The sequence below is a fragment of the Passer domesticus genome, chromosome 9, assembly GCF_036417665.1.
Source record: "Passer domesticus isolate bPasDom1 chromosome 9, bPasDom1.hap1, whole genome shotgun sequence".
In the NCBI taxonomy this organism is placed as follows: domain Eukaryota; kingdom Metazoa; phylum Chordata; class Aves; order Passeriformes; family Passeridae; genus Passer; species Passer domesticus.
The window spans coordinates 38,222,320-38,249,538 of NC_087482.1; the positions used below are offsets into that span (position 1 = coordinate 38,222,320).

The 27,219-nt window shown below is 43.9% G+C and overlaps 1 protein-coding gene and 1 long non-coding RNA gene across 5 annotated transcripts in view; one reads left to right on the top strand and one right to left on the bottom strand.

Moving 5' to 3' along the window:
* LOC135308123 (uncharacterized) overlaps positions 1-10,697 on the top strand; it is a 32,725-nt gene extending 22,028 nt beyond the window's left edge. The window contains exons 3-4 of the long non-coding RNA XR_010368655.1: positions 5,331-5,931; positions 6,045-10,697. This is a non-coding gene — a long non-coding RNA (uncharacterized LOC135308123). The remainder of the gene's footprint in view (positions 1-5,330; positions 5,932-6,044) is intronic.
* Positions 9,584-27,219, bottom strand: part of FHIT (fragile histidine triad diadenosine triphosphatase) — a 517,045-nt gene continuing 499,409 nt past the window's right edge. For all 4 annotated transcript variants that reach the window (XM_064432894.1, XM_064432897.1, XM_064432896.1 and 1 more), the window contains 2 exons: positions 17,232-17,335; positions 9,584-9,901 (listed from right to left, as the gene is read on the bottom strand). In XM_064432894.1, the coding sequence (XP_064288964.1) occupies positions 17,234-17,335 (102 nt within the window). In that variant the 3' untranslated portion in view covers positions 9,584-9,901; positions 17,232-17,233. The remainder of the gene's footprint in view (positions 9,902-17,231; positions 17,336-27,219) is intronic.

Below are 27,219 nucleotides of genomic sequence, written 5' to 3' on the forward strand. Positions count from 1 at the left end.
TGCTGCCTTGCCACTGTTAATTTTCCCTCTTGTTTTCCTGACAGCCAGTGCCTCAGCCTAGTCCAAAATGACTCTGGAGAGTGGCTGAGGACAGGGCAGAGCCAGCTCCCTGCTGCAGGGCCAGCAGAGGTGCCTGGGCCTTTGCAGAGGAGATCCAGGGGTGGAAAGGGATGCTTTGCTTCTCAGCTGCTGGATTTGACTAGGAATCTTCTGTTTAGTGTCTGTAGCACAGATACTGATGGTTTGTTTATCACCTGCAGCCTGGTTTACATCAGGAGAGGCTTGGGATTCAGTGTTCCCTTCCCTTCTGGTTACAGGACTCAGTGGGGCTTGCAAGTGCTGCTGGAGTAAATTCAGGATGGGGCAGTACCTGGAAAACTCAGCTGGGGCACACGCACCTGGGCAGCTCAAGGCAGTGCAGCATTCTTGCCTACATGCAGCCAGCCAAAGCTGTTGGGTTGATTTTCTGCTCCCTGGAAAGACTTTTCTTTTGGCCATTTTTTTTGTTTATCTCTGGCTCAAAATTTATAAAGTGCTTGACCACCCAAGGAGCTTTGCAACTCCACCATCTGCATTGTCACACAGCAGGCAGGTCCCACCTGCTCCAGATCAGTTTAAAAGGAAAAAGATGTCTAGGAAGGAACTGGAAGCAGAATTGGATGAAAAATATGTTATTAAAAAGAACAAGAATTAGCAGAATCTAAGTGGCATAATGAAAGAAGCTTTGGCAATAAAGCAAGCTGTGTGAATAGGTCAGGAAGGGAATGATGAAGGGACACTTGCTGAGATTTAGACCTTGGAAAGACTATTCAAATGCACAACTTCTACAAACACAGGGCATGAGGAGGACCAGGGAGAGCAGACTGCAGGGAAAGCAGCTGGCTCAAGGCAGGAGTATATGGACAGGTTATATGGCCTCTTCCTCAAAGTGGGAAAAATAGCTGGCTTTTGGATGAGGAGGATTTGGAGCAAAATTGGAGGTTAAGAAAGATGTGCAGAAATGAAATCGCAAACACATGAGCCCATGCTGAGCTGGGTTTTAGAGATTCCTGGTTTTATAGATTCTGGTCAACCAGTAGGAACTTACAACAGGACATTTTTGGGGTATTTACATTGTTTTCTGGGTTTATTGTGCAAGCCCAAGTGTAGGCTTGGGCTCGCAACAGCAGAGAGTGGGAAGTCTTTCTCCTGCAGTTTTCAAAGTGGGTGCTTGACCATTTTATAAGCTCCGGGATGGGATTGTGTACAAGAAGTGTGTCCCATGTTGTGCAGGTATTTGAGAAGGGCTTGCTGAGTGATCAGGGTCCAGTACTGAGAGCTTGGTCACATTTTTCTGAAAGAAAGACCATTTACAGAGACATGAAGGCAAATGGGATAAGATGCAACATGATTTATCAAGCAAGATTAACCTAAAATCCCCAATTGATCTTGTAGATAAAGGAAATCCAACAGTTCCCCTCCTCCAGGATTTCAGTGAATCCCCTGCTTTTGTGCTCTGAATATCTAACAGTGTAAGTCATGCTGGAGAAGATGGGGATTAATTAAATAACTCAGAAATAGGTAAGGAATTGGCTAATAGGGCCCAAGAAAGGTAAGAGAGCTTTTTCAAAGACTGGATTGCAGCTGACTTTGATCATTCTCTATCTGCATTAAAGGTCTCAGCACAGGAACAGGGGTGTTTGCTGAGGGAATCTGGTGGGGATGATGGCAAACACACAAGGAGCTTTGGGATATTTTATTGGTGCACCAAGGCTCTGAAATTCCTCGTGCCCTGCTCCATCCCTGTGCCTGGAGGCTTCTGCAGCTGCATGTTGGGTGCTGTCAGAGGCAGAAAGCTGTGACATAATCAAGCAATGCTGGTGGTACCACGCCTGGTTCAGCACCCCCTTGTTCACAGCTACCAGGGAAACCTGCCACAACCAAGCTCTGGTTTTCTTGCTGTACTTGTCCCTGCTGTCACCCATCTCTCTGCATGCCTGATTTCTGACTGATGTAAATACACACCCCCTTCTTTAGCATAATTGAATACTAATTCCTTAATGTGTGTTATTTTCCACTGTATCTCCATTTCCCTGCTATCCGTCTTAAGAGTGCCAACAATTGCTATCACTGTTTGACTGCTGTGTGTATATAATTAGAACAGTTGGCTCAGGTAATTTCTTTTTTTCTTCTTTCAGTTCCTTCCTCTGATTTCCTCTAGTCTGCCTTTTGGGGTTTTTCTTCATTTCAGGCTTTTTGGAGGAAGTTTTCAAAGCAGGGTGTGTGGCTTTTAACTCTTCCACCCATTGAGTTGGAGGCCACCAGCTGCTAAACCCTCTAAAACCTCTGAGTTTGTTAAACTCTCCTGAGCAGCCAACTCCTCTCACTCTCCATTTCTTACCCCCGAGGCTCTAAGTGGAACTTTGTAAATGATGTTTCTGCAAATGAATTTCCTGGTTGAAAAAATTGCCTGGCTGGTTTTATTCCCCCACAGTTGCCAAGCATTTGCTGGTGTCCAGCTCACCCCCAGTGTGCCCAGGGAGGGGACATGCCAGGACCTGGATCTGGCCAGCCCATCACCTCCAAGCCATGCTTGCTCCAACAACAGGGAAAACCCCCAGTACCTGAGGGATTCGTGTGGAGACACAAAGCAAACCCACTCTGGAGAAATTCCCACTCTCTCCCCATGTCAGAATTGGTCTTGAAAGATTTTCTTTCACAGGGAAGTACCTGTTTAATTACAGCTATTGCGAAGACAGTTAATAGCTGATGAACACAGCAGTATATTTTAATTGAATATATTGAGCACTCTGAACAAAAAGCACAGCTCTTGACCTTTCTCATGAGTGAAATGTTAGAACAAGCTTCTCTACATTCTGAGCCCATGGGGAGCATGGAGGGGACCACCCACTGCTGTTAATGGAGCCACCCAAGTAAATCCCTTTATGACAGCTCAACAATGGGCTGCTGAACGTGCAATTAGTTTCATTTCATACAGCTATTGTTCACGTTGGAGGGTAAAAAGTGGGAGGGATGCTCTGGTTAAAGCAGAATGCTCCAGGTTGCTGTCTCTGGCCACTCCAGCCTCAGCTATCCCACAATAACACTTTTGTTAATGTCTGGAAGACTTTGGGTGGTTTAATGCTGGTGGCTACAGTTTGTCATTGCACAGATCTGTGAACTAACCACCCTCTCCTGCCCTCCAGGATCAGGACAAGACAAAGCCAGATTTATTAAGGATGCCAGGATGCCAGGAGCTGTTGCTCCAACGCCCACCTGGACGCAGGAGCTGCAGAGATATGGGACCCACACCCTCCCTGTCTCCTCACTCCAGCCAGCTTCTTTATTGATTTCTAAGCTTGTGATTAAAGTTTGCTCGTGCTGTACCTTCCTGAATTGGCACTTGGGTCCTTACTCCAGCAAAAACTGGCATTGATCCGTGCTGGAGCACAGGCTGAGTGAGCCCTCAGGGAGCAGCTGTATATTTGCAGCGTGGTGCTCTTCAGACACATGACAATTTCAGCACAATTTAGTAACATTAAGACAGCATTACCACTGTGCCTTTAACTGGCCATAAATAGAAACCTTGACTTGTCTACAGTGGTTTGATAGTCCAAGCTAGACGAGAACATTTAGTCCTGGCTTGCAAGCCATTTTATCACCAAAAAGAAATTTTGTAGGTTAGGTAAGTCAAGAGTTTATTCTTGCAAAACTTCAGCCTGTGACTGTGAGCTGCAGTGAAACTGCATCTAATATTCAAGTGCAGCAAAAAAAGGAAAAGCTCTTTTTAAGGCTCATTAGTGATGGCAAAAAGATACAAAAAGACCAACGCCATTTTACACTTGTAAAAATACCCCTAGCAGATTCATATTTTTTAATCTTCAGTACAAAAGCTCCGTAACTAAGGCATAAGTTCCCAATGACTAGCTAACCTTTTTTTCTATAGCCTCTGGCATTAAAACTCTCAGTGAAAAGACACTTTACAGCTAGTTCGGGCAGTTCATTTTCTGTCAATCAACTCTTAGGCTGGAAGTATAAAGGCAGCAATATGACAAGATTTCTATTTTAATATCTTTACTCTTGATAAGATAATCCTAGAGGAATGGTGGTGATCAAATATTTACAGGCAGTGCTCACTGACACAGTCTATTGTAAAATTAAATACATAAAATTATGTGGGGATAATGTTAATGTTGTGATAGAAGGACAAAAGGCATCGTGCTCAAAATGAAGGTTGACTCTTCTTAATATATCCTCTGAGGCAGGACCAGTGCTGCTGGCACGGGGAAGAGAAGGGCTGCTTTCATTTCACATTTTGTGACCTTTCTCTGCTTTTCAGTAGCTTGTTTGCTATTTAAACACATTTGCTTACTTAATGATCTTGATTTTTAAGTATGTATTTGTGTGTGTGTGCTGGGTGTCTCTCTGAGATGCACTGCATGGCTGATGACAGAGAGCAGGATTTGGCACCGAGCCACCCCCTTGGGAGCCCAGGTTTGGCCCCAGCCCAGGTTTGGCCCCAGCCCAGGTTTGGGCTGTGCAGAGCAGAGGGCACAGACTGGGGGCACAGGGGGGGGTCTTTGCCCACTCACTACATCAGTCAGGGCGAGCAGTTCCCTCTGGGGAGCTCTTCCTACTGCTCTGCAGACAGGCACGTGCCCCAGGACAGGTGGAAGTGCCCAAACTCCTGCTTTTATTGACCTTGAGACTGAGCAAATGCACCCAGGGAGAAACCTTTGCAAATACATTTTTTTTTGTCTTCTCTCTCACCATTCTTGGTGGGACATGAGGTGGCCTGAAGGCCCTGTCCCTGCCTTGGCTGGCCCCAAGGAGCACTGGCAGCCCCACAACACACCAAGGCTCCTTTGCCACTGCTCTTTAATGGGGCTCCAGTGATGCTCAGCCAGAGCACAGGGAAAATGAAGTGCTGATTTAGGCTGAAAAGCCAGTGCTAGCTAATATAGGAAATTACTCCAGCAATCATCACTCTTTTCCTGTCACTATGGTGACAAAAGGAATGACAAAAGCCTGAGCAGAAAGATATGGTGACACAAGTAGTGAGGGACAGAGCAAATGCTTGGCAGCTGCAGCCAGGTCAAGGCAGGTCCAGGAGGGGACAGGCAGTGCAGGAAACCTGTGCTGGAGACTTTGCTACTGCTGGATGCAGTTGTGTCCCACACAGGGGTTTGCAATGTGACACAAGGACTAAACTCATGTTGCACCAAGTGTCACAGCCAATGCAGCTACCACAGACCTAAAAAACAGAGTGATCTCAGTCATACAAGGCTTTCATGCCACAGCTTGAATCCTAATGCACTAACCATTGATTTTTGCACCACCTTCCTCTGCAGGACTTGTTTGCCCCCTGCCCTAAAGGGGTCTGCAGCCTCCTCCCCACAGAGGCAGCAGCTGAGCATCCTTAGAGGACACAGAGGAACTCTGCTCTTCCCAGCCAAAGCAAGGTTCACCTGGGACTTGGAAACAGGTGTCTACAATGAATGGGAAAGCACAGGGGGCATGCCTGGAGGCAGCCCAGGACTGTGAGGAGAAGCTGAAGGCACTCTGGCTGCTCAGCCCCCTTTCTCTGCAGCACTGCTGGTCAGGTTTTCCTGAGGCCCTTCCAGCATCCCCCATCTCACCATGCACAGAGACAAGGTACCAGCTCCCAGATGCCCAAGCAGCAGGTTGCTGTGCTGCTCAAGGAGAGAAATCTATCTCAAGAATATCTTCTCAAGAAACTCCAAAGAAGAAACTGGGCCATTGCACCAAAATGTGCAGGTCCAAGGACAACTTGCTCAGGAGTCTCTGGTGGAGAAGGTGCCAGTGTCCATCCTGCAGTGACAGTCCAAGCCCTGGGGGCCAGGAGGAGTCACCAGCAGATCAAACAACATCCAATGTCTTTGCCACTTTAAGCTGAATTTTTATTTTCTTGGAGTCAAAGGAGCTAAAAAGGTGAGGTGCAATGGGGGAGCAGAAGAGGGTTCTGGAGAGAGAAGTGGGGAAAATCTTCACCCTGAAACACATCCTCTGTCCCACCTCATCTTTTTTCTTTCTTTTTTTTTCAGGAGGGAACACAATCTTTTCCAGCCAGCTCTACTCATGAGTGATTGTGCAGAGCTGTGCTAATGGGCTCTGCCAAGCTGTGGTCACCCTACGGAGCTATTGGCAGGAGAGGTGGCAAGTTGGAAGGGACTACAAGGGAACTCTGCATGATATTTTTTGATGAGCTGATTATTCAGAAATTTCACAAGAGCTGAAATATATCACTCTGTTCTGAAACTCACAGCCCTGCCAACACACAGGACAGCTTACATGAGCAGCAGCATTTTCTCCTTCACAGAGCTGCTGGCCTGCACGTCAGGATGCGGGAATTGGACAAGGCTTTTCAGCAGCCATCGACCACAGTGACAGTGAGAGGTGGGGAGTGGATGGGAGGACACAGAAAGCTGGCACAGAAATTATTTTGGTACTTTCATGGCTGTCACTATGTGTGTATTTGGGCTTGAGAGTTTTTCATGAGCTCTGTGGGTACTGGGGCATTTAGAATTTTATTGCTTTATGGCTGGGTATGAGATCACCCCAGATTCCACATGGACTCAGGTATTTTTATTTCAGGAGTGCTCAGTCCTGGCCACATTTCAGGGTACTGTCACATGCCCAGGAGCTGACCTTGACTTCCCCACTGCAGCCAGGACCTGCTGTCTTGGCATCAGCCTGTCTGCAGCCCAGTCAGGCTCCCACAGAGACCAGCAGAACATTTTCCCTTCTCTCCAGTATTACCTAAAAACAAAACACTGGCTTATTTGAGCACAGAATCAAAAGAGAGCCTGATACCTGGGGGTGGGTGAATGTGTGCTGGGGGAGCTTAGAAGCAGCATAGGTTTCTGAACTAACCCACAAAATCTTCAAGGAGCTGACACAGCCCATCCCCAGCCCATTCTTCTGTCAGCACACACCTGTTTTGAGCTGCCTGGGGCAGCATCAGCTGTCCCGTGGAGAACCTGGAGCTGGTACATCTGCATCTGGAGCAAGAACAATGCTGAAGTGCTGAAAGACAAATAACAAACATCCCCATGCTGCACTGACAGCCTTTGCTGAAAGCACCTGAGCTGCCTGGCATGGCAGTGGATGTGTGGGCTGATGTGTCCCATCAGATTGAGCTCCCAATAACCTGTCTGCTCTCCTGTCCGTGCCCTGAGTCACCTCCTGTGCAATTTCTGTTCCGGGGCAGTCAGGGGACACGTGGAGCTCCCAGGCTGTTCCCACAAGTCAGTGAGGAGAGCTGTGGCTGATCCATATCTGGTTTACTCATGGAAAAAGAGGCGCACAGGAACAGCCCGTGCAGTCCTTCAGAGGAGCTGCTGCTTCAGGAAAAACTCTTAGGAATTGAAAAAGTCTGGGAAATTTCCTTCTGAGTAAGGACAGGGAATGAGGGTCTGAGCTGTGTCCTGTTAGGAAGCCACCCCATTGGGACCACTCCTCTTGTGCCACGTCCCTCTGAGCCCCTGCACTGGGGATTTTTCCCATGTTTCCTGCTTTGGATGAGGGAGCTCAGCACTGCAGCATTCCCCAGCCCACAGGCAAGCCCCAGGCATGACCCCAGGAGGGTGAGAGATGAAGGCTGAAAAGGACAAAGATGGTTACAAAGTTCATCAGTGTCTTCAGCACAGCATCTCCTCGCATTTCCTGCAATGGCACCTCTGCATACAGCTCCTTGCCCATGGAAAATTAAGTCTGTAAGAAGTATATAAATGATCCAGACAACACCTTCAAGGTCCACATCTTAAAAAAACTGCAAGGGTTTACTCCACATACTGCTGCAGGATGTCATGTACCTCATGATCTGCCTTTTCTAATCTCTCCTTATCTCTCACTCCAATCCTTTCTCATGTCCCTCATCTATTGCAAATTCCCTTTTTAAGCTGGAGCGAAGCACATAAATATTTTCATGCTGCATAAATAGGTTGTTTTGTGCATAATGTCACAGGAGGCCTTTTTTAAAACCAGGACCTTTAGTGCTGTGATAACGGCCTCCTCATTTACACAAATGAAATCTTCCATGGAGCTCAGCACTCATCTGCTCTGCAGCCCCCATGCAAAATGCCTGGCACAGAGCCTGCTCATCACAGGCTACAGAATTAATACAGAATATTCCATAATAAATAGGAAGCCATTGAGCAGCAGGTTTGAAAATGCCTTGCAAATGTAACTGATGCTGAGGTTTTTCTTTAGTGTTGCCCAGCAGCACAACCATTGTCTTCCTTCTATGTGAAATCACAGCAACTTGAAATGCTAAAGTGCAAAAGGACAACCATTTATGTTGGCCCATTTGCCAGCATCTTTGACCATTCTGTCTGTTCACCTTACCTTCTCTGTTGCTTCTTGCTCCCTGACCTTCATTTCCTGTTTATTCAGCCCTTGCTCAGGGTCTAAAAAGTGCAGACACCATCAAAATGGACTTTTCATTTACTCTGCACAGAAAAAGAAATAGTGTTACAATCTGTACAGTTTTTAAAAGGGCTAATGGAAGATACTGGGGGCCACACTGGGTCATGGTATGTCTTTGAATCAAAGTGGTTTTCAGGAGCAATATTTAAATAGCACAACAGTAAAAACTGGAATCAAACATCAGTGATTTTGCTCTAGTATTTCTATTTATATTTGACAAGCTTAAAGACTTCAAGCCATTGGACTGAATGGCTCTGCAGTACAGAGCAGAGAGACACTTGGTGAAAATGATGAGAACTCATCCATTGTGCATTGTCATACTTCTCAGGTCAGGCTGTAACCCTCCAGGACAGACTATCATGGAGCAGCTGAATTTGCTCTGAACATGATCACACTGTGCTGCCAGGCAGGCAAAGCTCTACCAGGCTCTGGTCTGGACCTGACTCCTCAAGCCCTCAGGCAGGCTCTGCACCCTGTGGCCTCCCTCAGCATGACTCTTATTGAAAGACTTGGGGGCATTTTGTTTTTCGTCCTGACTTTGGGGGACACGGAAAGCTTTGGTTGTTTGCTTCCCTGCAGTTCCGGAGGAGGATTATGGGTGCTCTTTTCACACATCTTATGGACTCGTTTAGTCTCTCTTCCATCTGTTGTTTGACTTCTTTTCCTGTATTATGTGTTAGCAATCAACAACTAACCTGTGGTGGGTTTCTTCCTGTGCAGGGTTCTGAACACAGCATTTCTTGCCCTGAGATTGTTCCACGTGGGAGGCTCCCACTTGTTTGTGTCTGTGAGCAGCCACTCATGCCAGCCTAACTCTAATGTGATTACTATTCCATGAGCAACTTCCCATATGAATTGCTTTACAGAAGTGTTTTCTGTCACTTAAAACTCCAGAAGCCTTTTCATAATGCATTAAAAGAACAGAAAAAAGAAAGATTTCAGGAAGCTTAATATTTCTTGTTATAGAACTCACCTGCAGAAAGAACAGCTTTCCAAGTTTATCTTGGCTAGTCTGTAACAAAGTCTTGGTTTGTATGAATTGCCACACTGCTAAAAGATCTAATTTTTCTATGATAAAATAGCCTACATACAGTAACTGAATCAAAGAGCACACAAGGAGTAAACACTTTATAACGTACCTAAACGCAGTAGCTACTTGATTTTCCTGGCACTTTATTTCTATTTAGGCCAAGGGACAATTTAAAAAGATTCATTCCCAAGTACACAATTCAGAAAAATATGAGTTACAATTCAGAGCAATATTTTGAACCAATGCTGTTTAGTTGTCTTAGCTGGAATTCAACCTTGATGATATCCAAAGGTCCAATAAAATTTTTCATGGAAGAATCCCATACTTGTAGAACATAATAAAATTGTTGAGCTGCAGTTCCAGGGCCACTGAGAACTGGAGAATGAGGCTGTTCTTTCTGGGGACTTTCTGGTGTCTTGGGATGTGTTCCAAACACTTTGTTACCTGAGAAGTATCAAACATAACAGATCATTACATATAATAGCAGCTTTGATCTTTGTTAGTAAGACAAAATGTGAGGCTGTTTATTACTAACGACTTAGGTGCTCATTAGTGTGTTCTGACAGGAGCCCCTGACAGCAGTAGGCAAAAGGAAATGTTCAGTGTTAAACCCCCACACAGCACATTGCAGCTCCTATGCCACAGAGGAAGGAGAAAAGCCTTGCACACAACTATTTTAAAATTATTTATCAGAGCTGGAAAGAGATTTGTCTGATTTCTTATCTGCTTTTTCAATAAACTGCACTTGCAAATAATAGCAATGCCTGCCTTTCACATCGTGCTTTTCATTCCTAACTCACAAAGCACCCTTGGAAAGAGGTCAGGATCATTTTACAAAAAACAAACATGAAGTGAGGCCACCTCTCTGATGTCCCTGAGTAAGACAGCACAGTCCCCAGCTCTGTTGACCGCTCCTCATGGGAACAAAGGATTAGAAAGGGCATCTTGTGTCATCAAATCCAGCTTCTTACTCTTCAAATCTATTTTGCTATAATAACCTCATGCAAGACTCTTTGGGGCTCATGATCTCTTATATAAGCTCCTACAAATAATCTTTCAAGACTATCATCTCTTGTTTATCCTCATCCATCCTGACCATGTGGTGGGACTCTGCCTAATGCCAAGGAATTACACACCAGTGATTTGGAACCATCACCGAGAAAATGCCCCCATGCTGAAGAATGAATGGGGCAATTCTTGCCATGTCTGCTCCAATTTTATGCATCTCTTGGTGGTCCATTCTAGTAAAATGTCACCTGTAATAGGTGACATGACAGATGTGGAAGGTGTTCCTGAAGCAGAGCAATAGAAATGTTGGGAGCCTGAAGCTGTGGAAGCTGTGTGTGAAATCCCTGCACAAACTCACAGCACAGGTGCTACTGCAGTGGTAGCTGGAGGCTTGCAGCAGCCCCAGGTGGTGACACAAATGGGGCATTTGAGTTTATTCCTGCAAAGCTCTGCTTTTGTGTAGAGACTGACATCCTGGCACACAACAGAGCCTCAAGTACGCTCAGTCCAACATATTTCCAACATCCATCACCCCCTTCCTTTCTCAAATAACTACTTACTGCAGGAGTTATTAATGCCTTTCCACCTACACAGCCTAGACACCGACACTCACACAAAGGCAGTGTTGAAGCTCTGAGGTCATGTTCGAGTAGCTGGTTCCAAAGTCTCTCTGGGCAGTTCTATTATGCAGCAGCTACAGCAACAGGATACCACGATACAAACCTTTGCTAATAATTGAGCATGAAATAGGCTTTTTGGCTTGGTATCTTCAGTTTTGTACCTTCACTTCAGAACGTGTTTAGAGCTGGCTTCAATACTGGGAAAATTATCTCAGCTTATTAAACACAAAGCTGTTACCCAAGTGTTAGATGAGGGCACGGCCCCCGAACTCGCTCCCCGGGGCTGCGCGTGAGGCTCGGATCTTGCTGCTGTTGTGGCTGCAATTCCCCAGCCACCCACTTCTTTGTTTGATTGTCTCTCTCACTGAAACATATGTTTCCCATTCCCACGGCATTTTGAGCAACAGTTTCCATTGTAAGCCCCTCCTGACTGACAGTTCGATGGCAGCCTGTGAATCACTTGGCACGTATTTTGAGAATCTGCTTCGAGGAGGGTCTGGCTGCTCGTGAAGAGCATCCTCTGGCAGCTTTGGGGGCAAGAGAGGAGCACCATTTTAGCACAGGTTTGGGTGTAAGAATACCTAGCCACAGTTGATATCATCCTTATTTGAAGCTCAGCATTGTCCTGTACCTCAGTTCTTTTACCCCAGGTCCTCAGACAAATGTTCACCACTTATGCTCAGCTTTCCCCATTTTCCTCTCAGACAATGTGACACACAAAGCCAAAGATGAATCAAGAACAGATCCCACTGAGAATATCTGATTTTGACAGGCAGCCCAGGTAGGCATCCAGGCTGCTGGATGTGCAGGTTAAGAGAACATTTGGCTGTCAGCTTTCTTCACCAACAGTAACACATTTGCTGCTTTGCATTTATGCTGCACAATCATGTCTGTGTCCCTGGCCCTGATGTTTTTACTGTAGCCATAATTACATGATCCAAGCAGTGCTCTGTGGAATTAATGAATTAAATGGCCATCTACAGGGAAATGAAAGTCCAGAGAATGAGGTGTATACCTTTTAGGACAGTACTACTTCCAGCCTCAAAACAGAGCCCTGGAATGGGTGTGAGGGGTTCATCATTGCCTCCCACAAGAGGATGACATTTCATTTATAACTCTAGCTATCTCTCCTGTAGCTCTGTTTTCATAAGAAATAATCACATATTTTTCAACCAGAAAAATAAGCAACCTAAACACTGAGGCTGCTGTGCATTAGCAGATTTATTTGGGGAAGGCTTTTGCCCTGAGCTTTCTAGTCTGGGTGTCACTGCTGTACAGTCACTGCACCACTTCTGGCTGTTTACACCTTGGAGAGGTAATGTAATTCCTGTGTATAAACCTTCCCCTGCTGCTTAGTTGGAGAGTTTGGATATTTTACACTTTAAAAATACCAGCAAGGGCCAGATTATGTTTGTTGGATTTGTGTTGATAATTAATTTTCCTTGCATCCCATTGAAATGACAAAAACATTACTTTATATGTACTTACTGCAGAAAAAAAGAGAATTTTGGGTGGAAAAGCACAGACCCTATGATCTGATCCATCTTCTCTTTGCTATTTCCAACTACTTAAAGCATAATGTCACACTGAAATGCACACTTGGAATGCTGCATTCTCTTCTGACAGACTTTTATGATATTTTTCAAGGTGACCTTCATAAAATGTGTTTCTTTTGAAGCTTATACTTCATTCTCAGGTCATAATAGTTTCACACAGGCAAGCAAACTGCCAGCTCCTGCTTTCTAATTAATGCTTCTTGGAGGCTTCTGAGTGGGGGAGATAATTAATAGCACTTAAATCTGGAGTGCAGAGAAATCCATAGCAGATTACTGGGATGTGTGTTTACTTCAGGATTACACACAAACAGCTCCTAGACCATGCCCTCTGGGAATTGCCCAGGCCCTGGCACCACCTGACTCTAACTCCAGTGTAAGCACTCAAAAGGTTGCCCTGCTTTATCAAGCGAGGCTCTGAAAATCCTGAGGCTCTCTGCTTGCTGCACCCCTTGTCCCTGCTCCCATTTCCCATGCCAGAGTGGGAAAATGCTCCCTGGGCTTTCAAAGCTGCCTGGTGACTCTGCTTTGCCAGCAGGCAGCACCAAGTGCAGAAAATACCTGCACCATGCCTGTGATGCCCAGCCAGGGGACAACCTGCTCTGTGGCCCACAGTGCAGGTACAGCATCTTCTGGGGCAGACTGTCCTCACTGCATCCCAGTGGACCACAGACATAGCCATTACTTTGTGGGTTTATGCACTTGAAAGTAGCAGAAATGATAGGAGGGTTTTTCTTACAGCAAAACAAGCAAAGATGGTTGTTGCAAGTCATTTTGTCATACTTGCCTAAATTTGAGGAAAGTGATGGGATTGGTGTTCACTCTCATGCTTGCAGCATGGATTGTCACACTCCAGAGGTGCTGGAGCAAAATCAGATGCAAGTCAAATTGTCAGTTTAAATTCCCTCCTGGCCAGCTGCTGCTATCAGGGGTAATTTCCCTGCTGAAGTCAATAGAACAGCATTTTTTCACACACGCCGAGATCTTGGTGCAGAACAGGCAGCTGTGAGGCAGGATGAGTGCTCTCAAAGCATTCTCTGGGGGAAAAAAGAGTAAATTGGGGGAAAAAAAGAGTAAAATTTATACTCTCTGGAAAAGTTGGGAAGACTGTTATCCAGAAACATTGCCAGACTGGGGACAAGGGGGAGACTTGACATCAGAAATCCTTCAAGGCTGTGCAGGACACATTATTTGAAGGGATTTCTACAATAATTTGGCATGTGGCAGGACACAAAATATTCAGGTGGTTAAGCAATTAAAAACTATTGAATATTTGTAACTAAGCACTTGGCAACAGAATATCACTGTCAACTTCTTTATGCAAAGGGACATTTTGACATTGTACTGAAGACTGACTACTTTTCTAATGGCATAAAAGTATTACTTCAGTTATGCACAAAACAGGAAAACTACTGAAACTTGTGCAGCCTGGTTCTTTCTTCAGAAATAACAACACAGAGTGGAGCTGCCTTTGAAGAGAAACATTTTCCACACACTATCTGAAGGTTAAAGTCTTTTAATCTTTAGCCTTTTTGCTGGCATATGCAATTTAAAATGCTCAAAACAGACTATCAAAACACCCAGCTATACATAGCCAGAAAATTCAAAAGGCGCGTCTGAAAATAGGCTTGGAAATTAGGGTGCATCCAATCCTGCTCTTTGAGTTAGGGCCTTTTCCCTGTGGATCCATCTCAAAAAGCAGCCAAGTTATCAAACACAGCTGACCAGAGGACAGCCAACACAGAATGAGACAGCTCCCAAAGAGGCTCTAAAGAGGTAAAATCTTGGTGCTACTAACAAGAGAGTGACTAACTGGGGAAATTCTATATTAAATATTCTCCCCCTAGAAAGTTTTTCTTTCTTTTTCTTTCTCTCTTCCAGAGTCACATGAAGTTCTCCTGACAGACAAGGTTCTGAGAGCAGAAAGAACAAGTCTTTCTAATGAGGAGGGATACAGTGGCATGGGGACACCCAGGGGAAGACCAGAAACACATGCAAAGCACAAATTCACTCACTGATGTTGCACACACAGATAAAATATTTAAAGATAAGCATTTTCCTAAGGCTGTAAACTTAGCAAGGCTAAATGTGTTCATTTCCTTAAGCAAGTGGATATTTTGGGTTATCTGGGGACTGATGTAGAAGTAGCAGCAAATGAAGTAGGGAGAGAACTAAGAGCTTCTTGCCTTACTCAAGCATTTATTAGGAAAAAGTTACTTGCAAGTCCTTCTTGATCAGATATTCTCTAAATACAGGTAAAAGATGCTACTGGACCTTGTCCAGTAATACAGGAGTTGTGGCAGGTGGTGAAGGACTTGTGATAAATATAAGGGTAGCTGGAAAAGCCCTAAAACACAGCTCAGTCTGCCCAGGCTAAGCTAGCTAAGCTGGGCTTCTTTAAACAAAATAATGAAGTACAAAAACAATGCATGAGGCATTGAAAACCACTATTTATTTGCTGCAGGACACCCACATTCAGCTTTTTCCGACTTTCCCTATGCTGCATGAAAAAACCTCAAGTGTCATTCAGGTAAAGCCACAAATGGCAAAATAAATCCTTTGTAGGTGAAATACAAAAATAGCTTCAAAGAAGGATGGATATAGCCTGGTTAATTTGCTAAAAGTTTTCAATCTTCATCACTTTAGAAGCAAGGTTAAGAGAGAAGACAAAGGCTGAGAAATGCAGAAGGTGCAAAGATATACCTTTATCTCAGGTGCAGAGCCTTAAACCTCAGAAGAAAATAATGTTGGGGAGAAGAGATTGACAGTGATGCCTCATGTTGGGAATCAAGGGTTGGAAGGACTAGACACTCTCATGATAATGATGCCAGGAAGATTTAATTTACCAGTTTGTTCTAGGAAAGGTAATGACCTTAATATCCCAGGAAATGTACCAAGAGGTCATCCATGCAGACACATGCTGACTCATTTTCATAATAAATGGAAATAGATGTCCAGCCACATGAATTTGCTTGCAGGAAAGGATTTATACCATCTATCCAGCTTTGTGTTTAGTATCAGAAGAGATAAAGAATGTTTTATTGATATGTGGGGATTTAATTCCAACCTTTGAGAATCTTTAAGAAAAAATGCATTTCCAATTCATTTCTGAAGAGACAAAAAAAAAAAAAATCCCCCCCAAACCTACCAAATCAATAAAGGGAAATGATATCACACTGGAATAGGGATGTGCCATTTTCCCCTAAGTATTATTCATTGGTTGCTAGGCCATAGATGAAGCTCCACAACATAATGTCTCTGTTAGAGAAGAGTCCTTACACATGCATTACCAAGGATATGCTCTTCCTGGCTGAGTAATTCACTTTTGAGCAGCATATTTCTGAGAAGGTGAAAAGTGGGCGTCTAAATGCAACTCCAGCAGCCACTGCAGAAATGTGACCGTGTAGCCCAAACCCTGCTGCTCCAAACCCTGGAGGTCCAGCTGCTGGGGAGAAATTTCCTTCACAGATGGGAATTACATGTGTTACATGGCTTTTTCTGTGCATCCACAGAAGGGCTGGCACAGCTACTTTGGCTGGAGAAGACAAGAGCATGGTCATGATGCAAGAAAAAAAATGGAAGGGGAAGTCTCCAAACGGAGTCATCCAAAATGCCATCCAAATGGCAGAATGGCACAGGAGATGAGAGCTGCCACCCAAGTGTGCCACCCATACAATGTGTGGTTTAGCTCAAGATTTCTCAAGCCAGGCTGCAAGCAGTGAGTCACAGAGAGAGGAGGGTTATTTCTGGGATTTTGGCTCTTCAGAGGAAAAACATGAAACAGTCAGAAACGACAGAGAAGTGAGAGTGCTGGGTGATGGCAAACAGCATATGGGGAGCAGGGCAGAGGGAGATTTGGCATCCTTGCTGCAGTATTACATCCCAGCCAAAATCACATTGATCTCCAGGGGCCAGTTAATTTCTGCTGGAAGAATCTGGCTCCTGGGACTCCAGGTACTAAATGAAAAACTCAATTTCTAGAGCACTAATGTTAGTGTTTGCCAAGTGTTTTCTCTTTTCTATTCCTCCCTGCAAATCCTTTTTCTCTTAAGGTCAGTGGAAAATTTAGCAGAACAGGCAGTTTTCCAGCAGGCTTAGTTTTGGAAGTTGGACTGATCAAATAATTTAATACTTGACAAATGAGGTTAGTATTTGCTTATGCCCTCTATAGTCTGAATTCTGATGCAATTTTGTATGTATTAGGTGCATATGCATATGTGGTTGTACACAGACACACCAGTTTTAGTTCTGTGTAGAGGTACCAGGGCTGTTCTCTGTCCTAAAAACAGAGGGAGGATATGTTAGGTTAAAGATTCCTCTTAAGTAAATGCTGATGATTCTCATTTCTAGATACACCATTATTTTTGCTTTCTGGAAACAAAATGCTCTAGGGTCGTGCTGATTTGTTGAAGAAGGAGCATGTCATTTCAGCCACTGTTGGAGTGCCGTGACCTTTTAGAAACAACACAAAATTAAGAGCTTTGTTTTCTTTTGTTTCATTCTAGATACTTGCCCTGTTGTCCTCAAAAAGCTTATGGAGGCTTGAGCAAAGGTTTGGGTGCTGCAGGAGTAAGTCAATGGTCAGATCATTACCTCTAATTTTCCTGGAAATACTTCTTCAGAATTTCTGCTTCAGCTGCCATTTCTTCCTCTGTCCTCCACTTGTCAGGGGAATCATCTTTGTCGTGTCGCTGAAGCTTTTTGAGGGAGAAAAGGAAAAAAAAGTCAGTTTATTATTTTTTCAGTTTTAATGTCAAATTTAGGGCAATCAATTTAACTATTCTATGTGTCTTCAGGACGGATGGACCTGGCGATGAAGAGAGAAAGGGTGAAGGTTGCTGGTTTAGAGTGGTGACAGTGGCTGCATTTACAAGGACAGCACCAGGTGTCAGGGTGAGGGACAGGCAGGGACAGGCTCAGCTTTGTGAGTTGATGGTCAGACACATCATTGTGAGTGAGTAATTGATACAAAGCTGGCAGGTAAAACAACAGGAAAACACTCAGGTCCTTTGAAGCACTCACCCCACCAGTGGAGTGAGCTGGACACCTTGTCACTATTTCCTGTGAATTTTTCTCACTGTCTTTTCCTCTGCTCATGAGACCACATTTCCTATCAAAGACCTATTGTGATAACAAGGCCCTGTTGCAACTGTTTCCCATCAGCAGTTTGTATTAATATTTTTTTCATTCCTTCTCTGCATGTAAGTTATTAATCCTTCCCTGCCATTGTTGAAAGCAAGACACATCCCTGGTCTAGAAACAAAACCTGTCATTTTAAGCATAATTATATTTCATTGGTTTCTTGGGGAAAAAAAAGTATAAGAAACATATAATTTGTGTGTCCAACTGGCACACTGTGCCCGCAAAAATTTGCTCTATCCCATAGGCAGTAACTGTTACATGATATTGTCCCAGACATGATAATTTCTTCCTTTGCCACTCAAGAAGAAGGGAGAAGCTGACAGCTTTGCAGCTTTCCTGAAGAGGAGAGCTCCATATTAGGGTAAATACTGGCACTTGAGTGACTATTTGTGCACACGTCCCTTCAAAGAACGCCTGACACTTGTCAAGTGAAGGCAGCATTTACACCAGACAGCAGAAACATTTACTTAATGGATCAAGTATTGAGATTCCAGTGGTTCTCTAGGTTCAGAGCACAGCACAGACTGCATTAACAGCACCAGTGCTTCTAAGGAATTTCATAATATCAACTTCCTGTTAATGTCACAAAAAAATTTGAAAACTAATGAATTTATACCTCTTATTCCAGGAAAAATTTTAGTATAGAAGATGAAGTGGTGAAAAAACAAAGATGAAGCCATCATGAACCCCCAAGCAAAGTACATTACTGTATATGGAATGTTTAGCAACAAACTAGGATTGTTAGCATACCTCCAACTCACAAATACTTTTATTTATGCTATGTTTCTCCTACTCTGAATTTTGCTGCCAGCTAGAGTCCCGTGTAGTTTTACACTGTGCAGCACAGAATTCCCCCTGCTCAGCAGATGAAGCTGCATTAGAAAGCCGTTTCCTTTCATGCCAATACAATGCAGTAGCTGTAGGCAAATTAAAGTATATTACTGTTCGACTCAGAAAAGACTAATCTTCATTGTTCCATTAGTACTAAGTATGTTATAAATCCATCTTGTAATAATGCCAAAGAATAAGAGAGAAAGATTTAAAAGGCAGGGACTGGTACAGTGTACACACTATCAGCACATGCCCTGGGTCCACAGGTCTGCTGTCACTCTCTGCACACACCCACAGGGTGTGTAGCTACCACAGCTGACCTGGCAATGAGTTATTGGAAGGAGTATCCATCATCCTGTGCTTTCTGTGGACAAGAGAATGCACCAGGACAAGGCAAGTGGTGGTAAATCTGACTGAGGTGTGAGCTGTTTTCTGAAAAAAAAAAGCAGTGTTTTGCTCATTCAACCTGGTAGGAGGTACAGCAGGCAAAAGCTGGAAGGCAAGGGAGAGCTGCCCCTGTTCCTCAAGGTCTTCTTGTTTAACCCAGAAGAATTGCTTTTAGTGACATGATTTGGCTGCTGCTCTCCCTTGCTATCTCGTTCCTGCACAATCCAGGTGAGAGCTGGCTCCATGTGGAGACTGGTAAAGTGGGGGTGTAACTGGTAGGTGGTGATATTTTTTTTCCTGCTCAAGAAAACTAAAGTGAGTAGTTATAAGGAGGGTTAAACTGCAATGGCTGTTGTTGTTGTCTAAATTAAAACTGTGCAGTTACAGACCACAGTGGCTTCTCAAAGCTGGCAAAGGTGAGGGCTTCTTCTGCTACATAACAGCTAACCTTTAAAAATAATCAATCTTTGAGGTTAAAACAGATGTATGGAGAGCAGCAATGAATCCTGAAACTTTCCTGGAAGCCCAGCAGCTCTGGCTGCCAGTGCACAGCCCCCAGGACACAGAGCAGCCCAGCCTGGATGGGAGCTCAGCGCAGGCATCTTGAGCCTCTCTCACTGAAAAGGTGCCTCCACATTTTGTGGGCACACTGAGAATGTCAAACAACAGCCTGAGGTGTTAAATCACTGCCACAGCCAAGGTATTCATTGTTAACTGACTTATAGATTAATATTATTTCAGTATAAAATTACTACCCCCAAACAGCATCCTAGGACTACTCTGTGCTCAGAGCTCTTACTGTGCCAGTAATTTCTGAGGTGCAATCCACAATTATCACCCCAGAACCACTTAGCTTGTGATATTACCAAACTAACACTGGAGGTATTGGGAAAATCACCTCTGGTGGCTTCCTACCCTTCTCTGACACCACCATCCTGCAGCTCCAGTACAACCCAAAGCACAGAAAGAGCCACTTTGATGCAAAATAATTAAATTATGGATAACCTTGCTAGATGAGGAGTCCAGAGGAGGCCAAGAAGTTGATAAGAGGACAGGAGCACTTTCTCTATGAACACAGGCTAAGAAAATTGGGGCTGTTCAGCCTGAAGAAGAGCAGATTGCATGGAGACCTCACAGCACTTTTCAGTACTTGAAGGAAGTCCACAGAGAAGGGAAAGGAACTCACTGGGAATTGTAATGACAGGACAAGGAGTAATGGGTAGGACTTGAAATAGGGGAAATTTAGGTTGGATATTAGGAAGATCATTTTTACTGTGAGGGTGGTGAGATGCTGGCACAGGCTGCCCAGGGAAGTGGATGCCCCGACCCTGGCAGTGCTCAAAGCCACACTGGATAAGGCCTTGAGCAACCTGCTCCAGTGGGAGGTGTCCCTGTCCATGGCAGAAGCAGTCTGGGACCAGGTGATATTTACAGTCTGTTCCAGCCCCACAAGATTCCATGGTGTTCTGGATGCTAAACATTTGGCAGGTTCAAGGTCAACAGTACCAACAAACAGATGACAAAATAAAGGTTGCTGATCAAGCTCTAGCTCAGGGATTGCATGTACTACAAATCCATGGAAGCTGAAAAGCACAGTGCAGGTCCTCCTGTGCACCTTGCTGGTTCTTCAAATCTCCAGGATCTGCTGGGGATCCCTAATGGTGACAAGGGAATGTGGTCATGGATGGGTTTGGTGTCACCTGGTTATTTAATGTGTTCTTATGTAAGGTACATTTCAGCCTGGTTCAGTTCTCCCCATGAGGGCCTCTCTAAGCTGAAGCTACTTTCTACTTATTTTTTCTTTATGCAAAATTTTACTTTATGTGAATTGTACTTAATGTAAAATGTTTTTGTTTGCTTTAATTAACAGAGATTAAGACAGTCTCTGTACTATTTTAGCTAAGTTGTAAAGCTGCTTTCAAGAGAGGAGAACATAGATATTTCAGTTAAAATTGTACTGATTTAGAATTCAGGTGGGGAACAAACATAACAGTTGTTACTTTTTTCTTAGGGACTTCTGTGCCTTAGAGTGTGTTCATGTTCTCAAACACATCCAAGTCCCAGCTGTGAATCTTTGCAAACATCTGACTTCTATTGAAAGTTTGGATTAATCTGAGGAAGCAACACTCTCTTGTACCTCGAGAACACTCCAAGGTTCTGCTCAAGTTAAAGGGTAAAAAAGTGCCTCTATTTGCCAGATATCCATCCATAAAAAATAGTGATTTATCCATCTTTCCTACCCCTGTCAGAGTAAAAGCTGGATAAATTGAGCTGACATCCTTATTCAGATATATCCAAACACAGACTAGCTTGAAGTTTGTGATACTTTCTGTACACAATTCTACTTCTGCAAACTCAATGCACACTAAGGCAAGGTGAGCCCATAAAACCTTTTTTGTAGGCCTCCAAATTAGTTACCAGTTCAAAGCATATGGTACTTGGCCTGTTTTCATAAGAGAAAAGTGATGCAAAAGCATTGCACCAGATGGACAAAATGTTTTACTGCAAAACTCCGAAAGCCCCAAATTCTCTGAAACCAAACCCGTTTGTAGAGACTCTACAGGAGTGACTCTGAATCCTGAGCATCAACAGGAAGGTGAGCAATGCCCTCAGCAGAGCTTGGATAACACTAAAAGGAGGGAACAGGATGAGAGAGCACGAGCAGCTCTTTTAGACAATCTCTATTATGCTAAATTTTTCTTTTAATATTCTGAACAAGCACCGGGACACACATTAGTCAGTTCTCTAATCGCAGTTACCCAGCAAATTGCACACTGTATCTGCTCAGCATTCTTCAAGCACCAAGACTCGTGTTTATAACTCCAAACATCTTCTTGCCTTGCAGTACAAATAAATGCACTATTTCTAAGATGTGCCCTTCTTCAAGCAGATCATTACTGATGTCTGACTTCTTGGGCTTCCTGATAAATTATCCTCTTCTTTCACCTCAAGCAGAAAATGCTCTTCCACCAATAATCTATGACTGTCAGTCTTGATTACATGTAAACAGTGGAGCTCTTTGAATATTTCTGCTTGTGAAAAGTGTTCATTTTCTCACTCGTGTCTCCCAGTGTGAGATGCTGGCAGACCTGACAGCTGTGCTTTATGTTATTTTATTAAAGTTGCTAGTGCTGCAGAATGGGCTATGTTTTTATCACTGCAATTCTTAAGGGAAACACAATATTGTTTTATAGCACATTCACATTGGGGGACCTCTCCTTCTTGCCCTTTGTGGAGGAGCCCAGAATTCTTAGCACAGCAGACTATAGGGGACCTGGGTCTATGACTGGCTGTTGCTTGAAGTGATATGTACTTTTTTTTTTCTACTTATGCCATAACACCATCAGAAAAGCAACCTGTGTAAATACACAGCACTAGCCAAAATTATTGGGAAAAAGCTTTTATGGTAGTTACAACTATTCTCACTCCCCATGAATATTTATAGTTGATAGTTAAGAGTTTATAACCTCCAATGCATTTAACTAAAAGAAAAATTATAGTGATGGAGAGTAATTACACAAAACTGCAGCAACATAACAAAACTCAGCTGCTTCAGCAATTATAAAATATAGTATTATCAAAACCAGCAGTTACCAAAAAATAAAAAGAATGAATTTTTGCCAATGGCTTGAATCAGAGATCAGGCATTACCCAGCTGCTGGTGTTCATTATTGCCAACACACCTTGGGATATCCAGGCACCTTTTCTATAGTTAAATCCTACACTGTGGTGAAATATTCAGAGTAATATCTCAACATCAGATTAACACATGAACCATGAGGAGGCTGAAAATCTAATTTCTTCTCACCAGTAGCAACCCTTTTCCACAGGCTGGAGACAAACTTTATCCCAGGGCTGCTACTACACCTTTCTTCCCCCAAATCCCTTCTGGCAGCAGAGTTGTGTGACCAAAACACTCCAGAGCACATCCCTGCTCCTCTTCTTGCACTGCAGCTGTGGGGGAGCTTCCACCCCTTGGGGGAAAAGCTCCAGGCTGAGCTGGCTGAGGCTCCTCAGCCCTTTGGTGATACTGGGAGCCTCCTGGTCCTGGTGATGGCTTCCAGCTATCTAAGCCTCCTCTGCTACTGATTTCACAACTTAACTCCTGAATTGTTTCCTTTGCCCTGTTCCCCCTGGTCTTGACCTCCTTGCTCTTTTCCCCCAGTGCTTTCTTTCCTTCCACTTCTCTTTGTATTTCACTTATAACCTCAGAGTAAGACTTCATTTCCACCCCACTGCACAATGTGATTAAATGCAGCATTTACTGCTATTATCTGTACCTCCTGCTATGCTCAGCCTTTCCTCACTCTCTGCTGTCTTGCTGAAAGGAGTGTGAGCTTTTTGGTAGGTGCCCTCCTCTGCCAGTCTGAGCCTCCCACCTCCATCCCATTTGCCTTCAGCTGTGCCTCAAGTCTCAACTTGACTTGCAATGTAAAATGAAAGAATAATGGATGAAACACAGCAGTTTCACAAAGCAGCTTCCCAGGGATGCTGAAATCACATGGCCTCACACATCCTGTTCCACCTACCTGGGAAAAATCCCTGGGGGGAAAATCACTGCAGCAGCTCCCAGCCTCGGGCTTCTCCCCCAGCTGAGCATCGCCCCAGCTCTGCTCAGGGCCCAGGAAAGGCAAGAACAAGGCAGAGAACAAGCCCAGCAGGCTCCCCCTTGACCACACAGAAAACTCAGCAGACTTTGTGTTAATACAGTGCTGGAGGCCTCTCTGCCCAGCAGCTGCTGTGGGATCAGGACCCTTTTCCAGGCTCCTTTCCCACTGCTCCCCCTCCCAGCCCGAGCAGCTCAGGCAGTTCAGTGCTTTCTGCATCTCTGGGCCCGTCTCCATATTTAATTACAGCTACAAAACTGCTGTAATTTAATTGCTCTAATTTACAGTGAACACTGCAGAAAAAACCCACATCCTATAATTTTCTCATCTGCTGACTTTGCTTATGATTCTATATCATACAGATATCTGCGTTTGCATGAATCAGAAATCCCTGATTTTGGGGTGGGTTTTACATGCTGCATTAAATCTGAATTATTTAAGGAGATGGGAAAAAAGCCTAAATTATCTGCATTTTATATGAGACAATTTTTAAAGTATCTACTGGAAGATCCTTCTCCAATTGTTTTACTGCTTCTGCATGAAATATGCTGCTACCTCACAGCTGCTGATATTGCTGCAAAGCATATATTCCATTGGAAACCTCAGTTTATCAAAAGTGTGTTTTAGAGAGTGGTGGTTCTTTACCCTCCTGTCGACTCTTTGTCATAGTGACTGCAAATATTTTTTCAGTTTTATTGTTGTGCTTTGAGGAAAGACCTGAACCCCACACTTCACATATGAATAACTGCACCCTATTTAGCACTTAGATGAAGAGAATTTTGTGAAAACACATAAAGGTTAAGTAAAACCCTTAAGCATACATGTTTAAGTGCTTTGCTAAAATAAACTCTGCAAACCGTCATTTCTAACAATTCTGATAAGAAAAAAAAAGACTAAACATAAAAAGAATCTTAAGAAATTTGCTTTTAAAAATATAAAAGACAAGCAAGCCCACAAGCAGAACAACAGTGGCATGGAAAACACGTTTACCATTCGGTGAAATATGTAGATTGCACTCTGAAGAGCTCAGATCTTGACAGACTTCCAGTTTGGCTCCAACTGAGATAAAATTCTTGGAAAGTGAGCACATTATAAAGAAGATACTTGAAGGAATATCCACTGGGGTAAGAAGTCTTGCCAAAGACTTGGGGAACTGCTATTTACAACCTGATTTGAATCCAGGCAGGAATCTATAAAAGTGTTTAGATACATTTTCACCATGCCCATTATCCTCCTAGTTAGCAGATAATGCTAGAAATACCTCTGTAGTCTTCCTCACCTGGGAAGAGAAGGTGGATTTTTGTGGGGTGTTTCCTAATGGCCTTGGCTACAGAGGACTGTCTACACATGAGAAATGTGTCACACAGACCTGGCTGAGAAATGGCAATGTCACCAGTGTGATGTTGGAGGAAACCTTGTCCTGCGTGCACAGCCTGTCATGCAACATTACTCATTTGGAAAAAGGCTATTTTTAATCAAGGAAAAGCACTTTAATCAAGGATAGAGTCAGTGATTCAAAAATTTCATGCAGGTGCATGCATTACTTGACTGAAAGCCTCTTCCCAAGAGGTCAGAGCTGCAGAGAGATGTGCATGTCCCACTCCAGGAGCAGAGATAACCTCGAGGTGCCTGAATCAGGGTGATGTATTCTGGCTCCTGCTGCAGTGAGTTTCAAAGTCACAACTTCCCTCAGTAATCTTCTTAACTTTAGACAAATATTTGCCATGCTCTCAATAAGATTCATGACATGCCAAGGAAAACACATGTGTGTTAAGGAGGTTGATTTGGTTTATTTGCTTTCTTTGTCTTTTTCTGACAGCACAAAGGATATCAGCTGCAGGTGCTGTGGCATTGGCACAGAGCCAGTTCACCAGGAAGGAGAATGGGAGCATGCCCTCATCTCCAGGGGGGAGTTCCACCTCTGTCACCACATCTCTGGGATGTGCAGGAAGAGCCCATAGTGGTCAAAGTGTATTTCTTCTTCTCTGGGGAATTAGCTTATTTCTATTAAAAAAAAAAAAAAAATCCTCACCCTCTGCAACACTTTGTGAAGTGAAGATGAAAACATTCCATCAATGTGTTCTGGAGTAACTCATACTCTGAGTCACTCCCTCCACTGACTGTAGGAGGATTTCAAGGAGACTTCAGGGTCTAAAATGACACATACCACATATTTGAGGTGAACCACAGGGGCTGAATTTGTGTGTGCTTCTCAGGACACCCCTTACTCACCAACAGACCTTCCCAGGATGATCCTGCCTGCTCTGCTTTCCCCACAGTGCTCGGGATCACAACACTCCTGGATAAAGCTACATCCCGAGGTCAGCCTTGTCCCCCAGGCACCCCTCAAATACTTTGGCTTTCAATCTTGCAAGGCTACTTCACCACCTAGATTGCCTCCCTGGGATTTAGGCAGCCAATACCCTCTAGTAAGTAGGTAGTAAAATAGGTTGAAGAGTAAATTGCTCTCATTTAACATTCACTCAAAAAAATATGGCTGCATTTATTATGCAGCATATTGTTTTATATACTGTTTTGTTATAATAAGTCATGTTTAAAATGTCATGACATTTAAATCAACAGCAGTAAGAGGGAAATGCTGAAAAAGAGCAAGATGATCAAAAAGCATCTGAAAAATCCTGGTGAGTCATTATGGGCCAAACAGTCTCATTACAGTAAAAACAGTCACAAAAGAGCTTAAAACTCACCTGTGAGAAACCCACTGCAGAGAAACCCTCCCTGCCCAGGCCTCTGTGTCCTTGTGGTGTCCCCAGGTCTGTGACAGCTGGGTGGTGGCAGCTGGCTGTGGCCAAGGGACCTGGGCACCTGCTGCCAAGTCCTCCTGGTGCCCTGCAGCCCCTTGCAGGTTCATCTTTTCTCTGTGCTGCCCTTTGCCCCCGAGCCACTGCAGCACTCTGGAAAGCTCTGCTGCACACACACCCTTGGACCTTGTTAGTGCCATTTGGCTCAGTGAGCAGCTGGGCTTCAATGTCTCTGCTGTCATATAAATGAACTTTACAAATAATATAAAAGACTACTTTAATGTGGCTTCACAGCCTTTGAGGAGGCACTGAGCCCTACCACATCTACTACTGATGAGCCACATGCATGAAGGCAGATTTTCACCAGAAGGGCTTTTAATGTTAAAAAAGAAGAGTGTGGATCAAAGGAGTTACACTGCTCCTGCAGATTCACTGCTCCTCTTTTCCATCAGGTCTGGGCTCATATGCCAGCATCCCTCACTGCTGCCTCCCTGCTCCCTCAGCCCCCTCCAAGGGACAAAACAACAACAACAACTGCAACAACAAAACAGATGGCAATGCAACGAAACATTAAACCCAAGCCCAATACCTGAGCTGTACCATGAATATTTCACTGAGCCATGGGGTAGAAAAGACAACAAAATGACCTTTTCTACCATTTTAAGGGATATCTAACCTTGTAATTGCTATAGACACATTGAAGAAACAAGAGAGAGACAAAGACTATTTGAAAGAAGTTGTGTATATTTTTAAAAACTACTGTCTCAATGTTCCCATTACAACCTGCCAATATGAATGACATTTACTTTTGCTCTGAGAAATGAAAGAAACTCTAAAAGACAGACTGCATTA